The 12,820-nt window shown below is 32.0% G+C and overlaps 1 protein-coding gene across 1 annotated transcript; it reads right to left on the reverse strand.

Annotated features, from left to right (window-relative positions):
* Positions 1 to 376: 376 nt before the first annotated feature.
* On the reverse strand, positions 377 to 4,841 carry LOC131854205 (uncharacterized). The gene is made up of 5 exons (XM_059205335.1): positions 4,285 to 4,841; positions 3,714 to 3,963; positions 3,361 to 3,549; positions 1,745 to 2,698; positions 377 to 477 (listed from the first exon to the last, which is right to left on the reverse strand). Exons 1-5 carry the CDS (start codon positions 4,648 to 4,650, stop codon positions 377 to 379), a joined length of 1,860 nt encoding a protein of 619 aa, XP_059061318.1. The 5' UTR covers positions 4,651 to 4,841.
* Positions 4,842 to 12,820: the final 7,979 nt, after the last annotated feature.

Consider the following 12,820-nt stretch of genomic DNA (forward strand, 5'->3'; position numbering starts at 1 on the left):
CATTAGTATAGATCCCTGGAAACCATCGTGATAAATTCATGGTGAGTTTACCACGATTCGCTAACTGACCTGACCTCATACTCGTTTTATCATCTTCCACTGGTGGCCCGCCAGCATAACCATTATCATATATGACATACAAGAAATATAGTGCCTAGAGATTTTGATACACTAAAGGTGCTCTTATCGCAAGCAAGCAATATGTTCAAGACATTTGGGTGGACAAATAGCGACAAAAAGTGGTAGATCACAGATGAAACTGATAGCGCAGGCGGGTGCACCATTCTATTATCATCCATAAGAAAAAAACATTGTATAGATATATGTATCTTTATGTACATATTATATATACTTTTTCCGAGTGTCACCTCAGTTGTTATAAGGCAACATTGATGCTTTTATGGGAAAATACGAGCCACGCCATGACAGCACGTCTCGATGTGCATTCCATATGCATTTGCCTGTAGACTGCCTCAACTATTTATGGAATTTGAGTATATGATATTCGAGGTTCCAGAGGAATTCTGTTTGTGTGTAATTTAATAGTTTGGCACTTGGGAATAAAGGCGGACACACATTACAACACAGCGCGTTTTTTTCTTTCTGAATGAGCGGTAAATTTTAAAACATAAGTATGACTATTCATAAGAGCTTATTTTTTAGTTTATTTGAATAAAGAATTTTCTATTCTTCTGTGTCACGGTTTAGTGAATTTGGTTTTCTATGGAGCTAAATCAATTAAATGAGAGTTCTCCGCTTAGTCTAATTATAGTTGCATAAATATATTTTGTAGAAATGGATAGAATTTCAAAGTTGGAAAGTGGCATAGTAAGGAATATGTACACAGACAACTTGTTAACAGCCTTAACAGATTTTGTAAGTTCATATTTTTCACATTAAAAAGTAGCCTATGTCCGATCTGAGGATCAAGACTATCTGAGTAACAAATTACATTTAAATCAGTTCAATAGTTGGGGATTATAAGCGTAATAGACTGATATATCTATATTCGCGTTTATAATATAACTAATTGTGTCCGCTATTTTTAATAAAGAAAAAATACTTAATAATCTCAACCAAAAATGCCAAGAAAAAAAGTTTCATCATGAGTAGCCTATGTCCTTTCTAAAGGTCATTGACACTCTAGACTACTGATAATATTATTGGGAGACAAGATATAGGTTTATTGGTAGATAAGACGGGCAATACGATCCACCTTCACAAATTTGTAAGGCGCATCACAGAACACCAATATCCTAACGGAAAGAATGTCAACTCCATACAAAAAAAATGGCATAAAAATTAACGATAGTGCTGACCTCTCACGGTGTCCCCCAGGCAACATTCATAGATCATGGCCTAGCGGGAAAACTCAAACGTCAATAAGAAAATAAAGGAGCCTACTGTATTACAGATATAAATTCAAGCCGTTTATGACTTGAGTTTATATCTGTAATATGAATAATAAAAAGCACGATATAAAGTGTATATTTATTGTTAGATTTTCATTCAAACAAAATACATCAGTAGTGTGAACAGGTGTACAGAGACATTATGTAATAGGTAACAAATAAATTTTGATTTTTTGATTTTTATTATATGATTGTATTATAATAATTAAGAGATTGTCGGAAGAAACGTCGAATTATATAATTTTTACAAATGTTGTAAAATTATTTTTTTCTTAAAAATCGACGTTTCTTCCGAAAAAAATTTATTATATATCTCTTAATTATTATATAACTTTTGATAATATAATTTGTGTTTTTGTGCTCCATACATTCATTTAAAAAATCAAAATTTATTTTTTCCTTTATTACAGTTATTATATTTTTCATTAATCCTTTTTTATGTGCATTTATTTTTAAATAAGTATTCACTATCGTTGCACAGTTTTCCACACACATTACAAAGTTTTTATTTGCATAATTTAATACTTGCTTTAAATCATTGTATTCTTTAAATGTATTAAAGGTGTGCATTATTGACTGCTCTGTGGTGGTAAAAATTAATTTGCAAGCATTGCACTCATGTTTGAATTTTTTAATAATGAACCCACACACATAAGTGCAAGCTTGTATTTCGCCACTACATTCTTCTAAAATGTTTTCATCAATATCATTAAACGCCGATTGGTTAGAAGATATTGGATCAGCCGCAGTGTCGGCAATCTGTTGAGTGTTTCGTACACAAGGCTTCAAAAAAGATTTAAAATTATTAATTATGGTCTCATTTTGGTCCATTTCACAGTTACCTCCACCCATCTGGGAAAGATTACTTAAAATAGCAGTTTTTAAGCCTGCTTTAAATTGGCCACTAGTTGGATTGTGATTACTACCACAATTTCCTCTAATACATCCAAATAAATTTTCAAGTGGATCTTGTTGTAATCTTCTAGTGGCCAAACTTTTTATAGTATTGTGTTTCTGTCGTAATACATTCCATAATCTTTCAACTCCATTAAGAGTCCACACCCAACCTTCCTGTGAAGGTGGTTTTCGTGAAGACCCAATAAATGATATGTTTTTAAAAAATAATTTCATTTCATTAATGAAGGTAATGTGTGTCGTAGAACATTTCGTATTTGTTGCTAAAGGCTTTCCTCTCCGCAAATCTGCCGTGTCGCTATTTAATGTATCGAAGAGCTTGTCCATTTTTGCGATTACGTTAGCCGTCACGACAGCTTCTGGAGTCAATCCTATAATATGTAACAGAAAAATATCAATTTAATGTTTGACATTTACATAGTATAAAGTAGAATCAAGATTTATTTTTTGTCCAGATAAAAGAGAATAAGGAAAATAAAGTACTATCTTTGGTGAAGCAACACCAAGTAAAGACAATATTTTGTTATTTTTTTCATATATTATTTTGCATTATGTTTTTGAAGGCCTCTGTGGTCTAGTAGATTAGCACTTCGCCTTGCTTTTGATTGTCACAAACATAATACAAATCAGTATGACCTACGAGTATGTCTAGTACCCATAAAACAAACAACATGGCTCTGTGTGAATTCTCCTGGGGTTATTGTTATTATTATATCGGGTAAATTAAATAAAGCAGAAAAAAAACTAATGTCAATTAACCTAACGGTTTACTTTATGGTAAATGGTAATTATCATGTATATATGACACCTATCATAGCACTCATGCTTTTCCATTCCCGAAAACTAAGATGTCATGCCTCTTATTCTGCAATTTCAGTGCCAAGTGAAGACATCTTACAAAACAAGTTGCATGGCAGCTCAAATAGGTGAGGCGGATATACTCGTGCAGACGCAGACAATATTAAGTCCATTTTTAAATGATAATTTTTAATTCAGAAATTAAACAGAAGTATCAACAATTAAACAAAATTACCTTGAGATATTTTGGCATACATTCCTGCCGCTACTGTATGACTTAAAATTTGTACTGCCAATTTTACTTGCATTTTTTGTTTTGCATTTGGATTCAAGTGTTCTTTTTTAATACAGGGCGCGAACACAAAATTAGTATTAGAGTTGTCTAGTTCATAAAACTGGACAATATGACTCCACTTTGCTATACCTGAAAAAATATTAGTAAATTATGATTAAAACAGTTTAAAATAAACTACCTTGGTATATTAATCTTAAACATGCATGTACATAGAAATTGAAATTGTTTTAAGTTAATTAGGAAATTTAATTCATAATAATTAACATATAATAAATTATAGTCAAGTCATATACCTGTTCCCTGTTCTCCTTGATCGGATGTTATATCTGTGTTACATTTAATATCATACTTCAAAAATAAATTTCTGAAGCACTTAATTAAATGAGGGGTATCAAATAGTGCAACAATTTCCTTGTCATTTAATTTAAAACAAGGGCAATTTGCAGTAGCCCCCAAGATTGATAGGGCTTTTCTGTTTACGCCATCCATATCACACACAGTAGCAGAGATATTAATATTATGCTCTTGACATTGTCCAATAACCTGAAAACAAAACATTACTATTTTAGAAACCTATGCAAAAGATACTATATAATACATTTTTTTTAAGTGAACTGATTTCTGCATGTTGGTAATAATTCTTAGGTCTTATACATTTGTCCATTATATATAAAAAAATGCAAAGTATAAATATGTGGACTGATGATTTTACAGCAGATGCAACAAAAATTGAAATAATGAAAATTGCACAAGTTTTTATTTAAAAAAATTCAATATTTATCGATTTTTTATATTATTACCATATAACACAAATTTTTATTAAATTGTGGTTAAATAAAGTAAAATAGTAAATATTGGGTTTACCTCTTTTATCAAAACTGTTAATCTATCAGCACTAACTGTGGAGCTAGATAAATAATAGGCAATTGGTTGTTTAATTTTTCTTCTAATGCCTGCAATCATGAATACTAATGCATGTGTAGCTAGTTGCGAGGATCTGCCTTGCACCCCATGGTCTTGAAAGCCTTCAATTTCATCATGTTTAACATAGTAATAAAGATGCTTTTTTATTGACATTTCATCAAACATGAGAACAAACTCATTCACTTCAGGTTCTTGTTTAGAAATGTATTTGTTAATAATTTCAAATAATTGTTGGTTTATGCCAACATTCATTGAACATTTACTTAATAAAACTTTTAAAGTTGTAGGTGCAGGAAGACAAAACATTCTTCTTAATAGTCTATAGCAGGTCGGGGACCTCTTATATAGTCTGAGGGCTATAATTTTGTCTTCAGTAGTCCACCTGCGACCCTTGGCATGTTTTTTAAAATTTTTCAGTTGCGCATGCAACAATAATGAAAATGTGGGACTTATTTTATTTGCCAGTTTCCTAATTCCTTCATCAGAATTAAATTTTTGTAAATATTTATTATTATTCATACATTTTTTTTTTTTTTTAATTGGCAGATATTTCTCATATATTGTTTGCATTTCATATATGCTCGGTCTTCATTTTTTCTAACTCCACCTGTACTGGCATTTGATGTACCAGGTAAGACTAATGGTCCTTGTATGTTTGAAGGTCCTGGTACATTTGAGGATTCAGTAAAGATTTCTCTGCTCATGCAAGTATTTGTTATATCAGATGGACCTGCTCTCGTATCCATATTGACTGACAAAAATGGCAAGGTCACCAGCTACAAACAAATACAAGTATTTTTTTAGGAATTATATAATATATACTATGCATATAAAAGAGCTGTTCACGGACTATTATGCCATAATTGTCTATAATAGACCCATAGGCCATTATATATATACTATAAAATTTAAGTTTGTTAAGGATAATAATGTGTTTGAAGAAAAACTTAATATTCATAGTGCTGACAATGTTACCCGATTGCAATATATAAGAATGAGTACATAGCAGTTTCTATATTGATTATTGCATTCCTTACTTGTTAATGTGTAATTATTTATATAAAAAAATCTATTCAAAAGAGCAACATGCAAGTTTCTCTCTCATTCTTCTTGTGATGAATCTGCATTCCAAAAGAGTGGTAGAATAAAAACTATGAGTATTCAGAAGTGCTTGAATTGAGTTTATATGAATAAGGATTATTTCTATTTCTATAATTAAAAAATAAACATAGGAAAATCCAAATTAACAATTGTGCAACAAATAATAATAAGTTTTATAGTTTTACCAACCTCTACATCTGGAGAAGCAAAACGTCTCAATTTCTTTGATGCAAAATCCACAAAAGCAGATTCTTTAAAATGCCGATGACATAGCATTCTATGTTCTGAATAAAGTTTTGACTGGAAGCTGACTGAAGACCATTGTTTATCTGGACAGCAATATTTAGCCCATAATTCGCAACTGTAATACAAATATGAATCAATTTAGAATAATATGTCTTCACAATCATGGTAGTCAATTAAAACATATTATTTAAACAAACATAATATATTACTACAAATAATAATATTCAATAGCACCTTAGTATACTCTAGTCTTAGTCATTAGGCCTAATTTGTTTTTGAAACTTGATAATATTTTGATTTATTTGGTACATTATCTCTATAATAGGAAGTCGCTTCTTCTATCTGTTCGCTTATATTTTAATGCAGTTTTTAACAATAGATAGAGTCATTCAAAAGGAAGGCTTCTATATATAATACATGTATATCCATGCGATGCCGGTGCGGGAACTAGTGGGCAATAAATATCTAAGATAAGATTTTATTACAATACAGTATTAGCATTTAAATATGCATGTTAATGTTTTTGAGGAGAAATAAATAAAATTATTAATTAACATTTAAAAGGCACTTACCGAGTAACATTTGTAGAGCCAGGTTTTGGAAACCTAAATAATACTGTTTCAGGATTATCGGCAGGCGATGAACCACACTTAAGGCACTTCCTCTTGTTCTCCTTCATTGTAAAACAACGGTCCAACCAATTACAACAACTAACTTGATAATTTAAACGAAATAACAAGAAAGTCACGAATTATAGTTTATTACCAGGATAAACACAAACTAAATACATGTATCTAACAATTACGGAGGAATCTATAAAGACTCAACTCAACGTAAGGGTAGAACTGTAAAAGATGGTGAAATATCCAGTAATAAAACAAAAGATGAAAAGTTCAAAAAGAAATTCAAAAAATTATGACGACGTAAGATGGCGGGCATAAACTTTCTGAGTTGCCAGCAGTCAGCAAAAAAATAACTAAAATGAATATAAAAGTAGTAACTTTTTACATTCTATGTATATCTCATAGATATTAAATAAATCTGTAATTATAATAATAGAAATTTCAAAAATGAAAGATTATTGGTTTAATCATATTTTATAATTATAATTTTCATTGGTTTACGTGTTTTACATAAATTATTTAGTTATAATTTTTAGCCTATTTTTTCAGTATACCGCCCTTAATATACATTTGTTTTATTTTTGATGGACTAGGAGAAAAGCTCTGGTATAATTTCTAAATGATAATTAATTATATCGTTATGATATTCTTAAAATGTTAATAAGTTGCCTTTTGAAATAATATCATAACTGGATAATAAAATCTCTAATAATGGCAACATAAGTCTGCCCCCCTTAGGTATTCTTTACGCCCCATACAAAGACGACAGGGCCTGAGGCGCATAACCAACATTACCCACAAGTGTACCAAGTTTCACTTAAATCAGTATAGCAGTTTAGGCGTAAAAGCGTAACAGACAAAGTTATCTTCGCGTTTATAATATTGTATTATGTTCTAGTATATACGATGAATGGCACCGATTCGTCTGTATCCCATTATGAATGAAACCCAACCTGCACGGTAATACAATTTGGCCGCCACCCAAGCTCCATGTCTGCCATGGTTTGGAATCACATTACCTATTTGCTGCGGGGACGTCGACTCATGTTTGAACGTCATTGCAAGGCCACTCCTGTCACATTATGCGAATAAGTAATGTGCTAAATTTAGCCATCTGCCATCCATACCAATGGAAGGGACATAGGATATCTTTTATGTTGATAAAAACAGTCCAAGTCGCGGAAAATATCTAGCTACTAAATATTGGTTTGTAAAGGATATATTTATTTTTTAAGAGCTTGAAATCAACCATTTCATATTCTGAACACAATATTATCACGTTTATGCTTTTTTTTTAAAGCTTTATTGTCCATGTATTACAATTATAACTAATATTTTAAGTTAGGATTAATTTATTTTCTTTATATATATGGACCATGTGGGTAAAAGCCTCCTCCAATTTGTTCCATTTTCCTCTATTCACAGCCAAGCTTATCCAGTTTTCCCCGGCCACTTCTTTAATGTCATCAGACCATCTCTTTCTCTGTCGACCTACTCGCCTTTTTCCTGACGTTTATGCTTATGTACTAATATTATAAATGCGAAAATAATTATTTCTGTCTGTAGTACTTTCACGCCAAAACTACAGAATATAATTTAAATGAAATTTGGTACACATATAGTTAGACCCGGGTGAAGGACTATTTTTTAATGCGAAAGAAAGGCAGTAAGGGGTTGAAAAGGGCAGATGAAAAGGTTGTTGGACCTATCGTTATTTTCAAAGCTTTAAATTTATTTTTTATACTGTTTATTCATCATCATCATCGCAGACCGGAAGACGTCCACTGCTGGACATAGGCCTCCCCCAAAGATCCACGACGATCGGTCCTGCGCTGCTCGCATCCAATGCCTTCCAGCGATCTTGATCAGATCGTCGGTCCACCTTGCTGGAGGCCTACTGTTGATTAAATATTAATAAATATGAAATTCAAAGTTTGTAAAAATTTTACCCTTTAAGGGGTAAAATTACATTAGGCTACAAAATTTTGTATGTAAATACAAGACTTTTGAGGCTAGAACGATGAATAATTACTTGGCTTTTTTGGGTAATAATTCTGATTGTTAAATATTCTTCTTAGGTATTCCACGCGGACAAAGTCGAGGTCATAGCTAATTGTACATAAAAAATGCATCCAATCTTAACTGGGGCGCTGTCAGCTGTATTTGAGTAAAACAATAAACGATGCTGATAGCGACAGATGCGATAATCCCGTCCTCGTTTCAGAGATAGTCGGCCTGCAGTCCGTTATAAATGGTAACAAAACATCAAGATGTAAACGAACGATAGATTTATAAAACACAAGCTGTTCCTGCGGTTTCGACCGCGTATAATAATAATTTCAAGCTTCTAAAAAGTAGCCTACGTCCTTTCTTTGGATCTAGACTGTGTGTACCAAATTTTATTTGACTCGGTTTAATTGTTTTGGCGTGACACACTAGCGGATAGAGTAGAATTTACTAGCATTAATTATTTACAAGAATTATATTGAAGTATACAAAAATATAAAATAATATAAAACACATTATTCTAAAGTAGCATAAACTACATAGTATGTTCATATATATAATACAAAGATAGCACTCTGGCGAGGTTAATAGAATCCTAAATCAATAAATTCTAAAATAGCTGTAGTAATTGATAACTATAAATGTATATTGCATTAATTTATGGCAAATTGTAGATAATGTATAGCAACGCTATTTTTTATTCTGGAGTACCTATATTATTACCTGAAGGCAGTCTTTGACAATAGAACTTAACTAATGTTTAAATGTATAATTTAAATTAATTATGGCCGAATGCCGACCACTGTGCGCCTACTAGTAATATTTTAAAACACAATTGTAGAATTTGAATCTCAGTGAAATAAGAACAGTTCCCGCCTCCTCAATGCTTGATCTTCTACAATGGATCGCTTGGGGACGATCTGTTATGCAGGTACGTATTAAGGATTTTTTTCTGTATATTAACTGAAATCACAAATAAGTTTATGATCCACCTGATTGAAAGTGGTTCTCGCCTATATATATTTTAACATGTATATGCGAAAAATGTATATGTATATATAATAACAAAAATAAACCTGAACAATTCACACAGCGCCGTCTAGTCCCAAGCTAGAGATTGTGTTATAAGTACTAGACAACTGATATCAAAACACAATTATATTTTTTTTGTAAATACATTCACACATATTATACTTAGAAAACACCCAGACCAATACAAACAATCGTACTCATGAATTCAAATGTTCACACCAAGCAAGAAATCGAACCGGCAATGATTGGAAGTAAGGCCGTGTGCCATACCGCTAGACCATTGAGGCCAAAAACCATTAGTACATTAAGGAAAGTTTCACCTGGATATCTAATTAACTTGTACAAAGTTTACGTGAGCAAAATTTACTCTAATTGGATTGGTATTTAACAGTTTTATAGAATTAAGGCCAGTGCAGATTGTCTCTGAATATTTGGTGGACATTAAATTTCTCATTACATTTACCGGAATCTCATTATACAGGCTTTTTCAATTATTAAATAAATTAAATTTCGTTTCATAATTAAAACAGTGGCGAAGCGTTAAATCCTTATTGTTCCGTATTCTGAATACTTCTCTAATATAAACAGGTTGTAACATCGGTTGGTTACTGGAGCAAAGGGCGCTTGATAATACTGGCCACTAATATTACCAAATTTGAAATTTAAAACTTGTGGCCACTTAAATTTAAAATTGTGAAGAAAAAAACAATTGAAAATAAGAACTGGAAGAAAAAGAGCTCCCTGTATTTTTAACTATTTTAAAACAAGAAGATTATTGATGTATTTGATATAATATAATTATTTTTATTAAAATATACAGTCTAGAGTGCGTGGCCACTAAACTGTACTACATATCGGGACGTTCCTGCGCAAAGGTGAGTAAGTTTGGTGCAACTTTGCTTACTTTGGGGTGTTCGGAGTGTGACCGTTCTTCCTGTGCGAAATCGTATTTCTCTATCAATATCTTGCTACTAGGGCGCCATATAGCAGCCAGTATTGAAGTTATTTAATGGATTTAATGCAAGCGAAGCTGCTGGTAAAAGCTAGTTGTATCTGTTTGCCTCTGTAAGGGATTTTATTGCCTACTTATTTATCGAATAAGGAATATTGCTCTCTATATATTCATTCCTAAATACGCCTCAGTATAAAAGCTCCCAACTCGGATTGGATCGGAGTTCATTTTATTGTAATAAGTTCTTTGTAAAGTTTAATAGAATAACTGAACGATTGAACTACAAAAGTTTATTTCGGTGAATAGAGACAAATGGAAAAGTTATACGAGAACTGTTTTGTAAGTACATATTATATGTGACGGAGTTATAGTTCAGTTAGTTTAATCTTACTAATATGATAAACCCGACAGTCTGTGATTATGAATAGATAGACGGACGGATGGATGTCTGTTACTCTTTCACGCAAAAACTACTAAATGGATTTTGATGAAATTTTACAGTAATGTAGCTTATACGTCAGCTATAAATTTCGCGGAAACAAGAGCACAGCTATTAAGATAATCAGAAATTATTAAATTGGAATATAAAATATATGTTATTTCTCAAATTTGAACCAACTTCTAAAATGAGCATGGTCTTAAATTGATTATTTTGTTATTTAGTCTGTGCCCATTTACATATAGAAAAATTAAGTAAATTATAATTCCAGTTAATTTCGAGTATCAATTGTTCGTTTTTAGTCGACAAGTTTAAATTACATTTTTATTACTTAATTGATCATTATCTGCCTAATTTGAATTTAAAAATGAATCTATATTTGTGTAAACATGTACATTCAAGCCTATTTGAAAACAATTAGAGCTGAGTTTCTTGTCTCGTAAACACTCCGAACTGATAGTAGATTTAACATATTCATCATCATCATCATCGCAGCCCGGAAGACGTCCACTGCTGGACATAGGCCTCCCCCAAAGATCTCCACGACGATCGGTCCTGCGCTGCTCGCATCCAATGCCTTCCAGCGATCTTGACCAGATCGTCGGTCCACCTTGCTGGAGGCCTTCCCAGAGATTAGATTTAACATATTATAAGTCTGTAATAGACCTACATAAATAACGATATTTTAATTTGATTTAAAGTTACCTTTAGACTTTTTCTTGCTTAGAATACACCACAAAGTTTTTTTAAAAATAGCAGCTTCAAACCTTACAAGTAATAAGCTTAATATATAACAAAGTTGGAGGTACGTAACAACTTTTGAACAATAGCACATCTGTACATGCCGAGTTATATTTGTGTTCTTTTTAGGAAGTCGGGATGTCACAACTGCGTTTAATAGCGAAATTAAAGCAATTTGAACTTTGTTCTACAATAAATAAGTGCGAAACCGTCTCGTGTTGAAATTAGTAGTTACCTAAATCTATATACCAACTTCGTACAATCGACTTCAACTTTTGACCACTTCCATAAAAGTAATTATAAACAGTAAATATTTCATACACTTGCCTCGGTGATCTAGAGGTTTAGGACACGACATTGCTTCTAATCATCGCGGGTACGATTTCTCGCACAGGACAAACATTTATTTTCATAAGGATTGTTTGTGACGGTCTATGTATTTCTTATGTATGTATTTAAAAGAGAATAATTCAGTATTAAATCAGTTATCACATAACACAAGCTTAGCTTGGAAATAGATGGCTGTATTATCCAGGGTTATCTATACATAAAAATTAAATAGGAGTGTCTGTTTGTAATATTAAAATAACCATTTTTACTATATGCATATGAACATAAATGTGTATGTACCATACATACACCAAAATAACATTTTTACAATTTTTGTCTGTCTGTCTGTTTGTTCCGACTAATCTCTGAAATGGATGGGCCGATTTTGATGGGACTTTTTTGGCAGGTAGCTGATGTAATTAGAATTAACTTAGGCTACTTTTATTTTAGAAAAATAAAGTTAAATTCCACGCGGTCGAAGTCGCGGGAACAGCTAGTTATATATATATAATTGATACCTATATATTACTCTATCAAATGGTAATGATGTCATATAGACTACAAAGAAAGTTTTTACGTTCCCATATACATTTCCCATATGAACATAGCACTTTATCGCTACACTTAAGGCCACACCTAAAGCAATAAAGGTGACAATGGACTGAATGGCGGGAATGGCGGCAAATGGCGTTGTAATGGCGTAAAATGGCGGATGGAATGACGGCAGAAAGAGTTACGAGATAATAGACACAGCACTTATTTTCAATTTGATGGATCTTCATATAATATCAGTTAAGGAGATGATATTGAGATAAACGACGTCTTATATATATCTATTTATATATTTGGTAATGAACGCACCTGATGGAAAGTTGCAACTGTAAGCCATACATATACTGCATATGGATATCGCATCGAAATTCGACAACCATGATACCACACATGCGTTGCTTAAATTATATATTTAGTACTTATTATTCTGAACATTTTCTGGTCAAGATTTTT

Source organism: Achroia grisella, unplaced genomic scaffold, assembly GCF_030625045.1.
Source record: "Achroia grisella isolate CSIRO2021 unplaced genomic scaffold, CSIRO_AGI_Agris_v1 utg971, whole genome shotgun sequence".
NCBI lineage: Eukaryota > Metazoa > Arthropoda > Insecta > Lepidoptera > Pyralidae > Achroia > Achroia grisella.

Bases quoted from the DNA above. Each gene is read 5' to 3' on its own strand.
- LOC131854205 (XM_059205335.1), bottom strand. From the start codon at position 4,650: ATGTTTTGTCTTCCTGCACCTACAACTTTAAAAGTTTTATTAAGTAAA. The intron at 3,964-4,284 runs GTAAACCCAATA...TTTTGTTTTCAG, and splicing joins TAACAGTTTTGATAAAAGAG to GTTATTGGACAATGTCAAGA. The intron at 3,550-3,713 runs GTATATGACTTG...ATATTTTTTCAG, and splicing joins TCAAGGAGAACAGGGAACAG to GTATAGCAAAGTGGAGTCAT.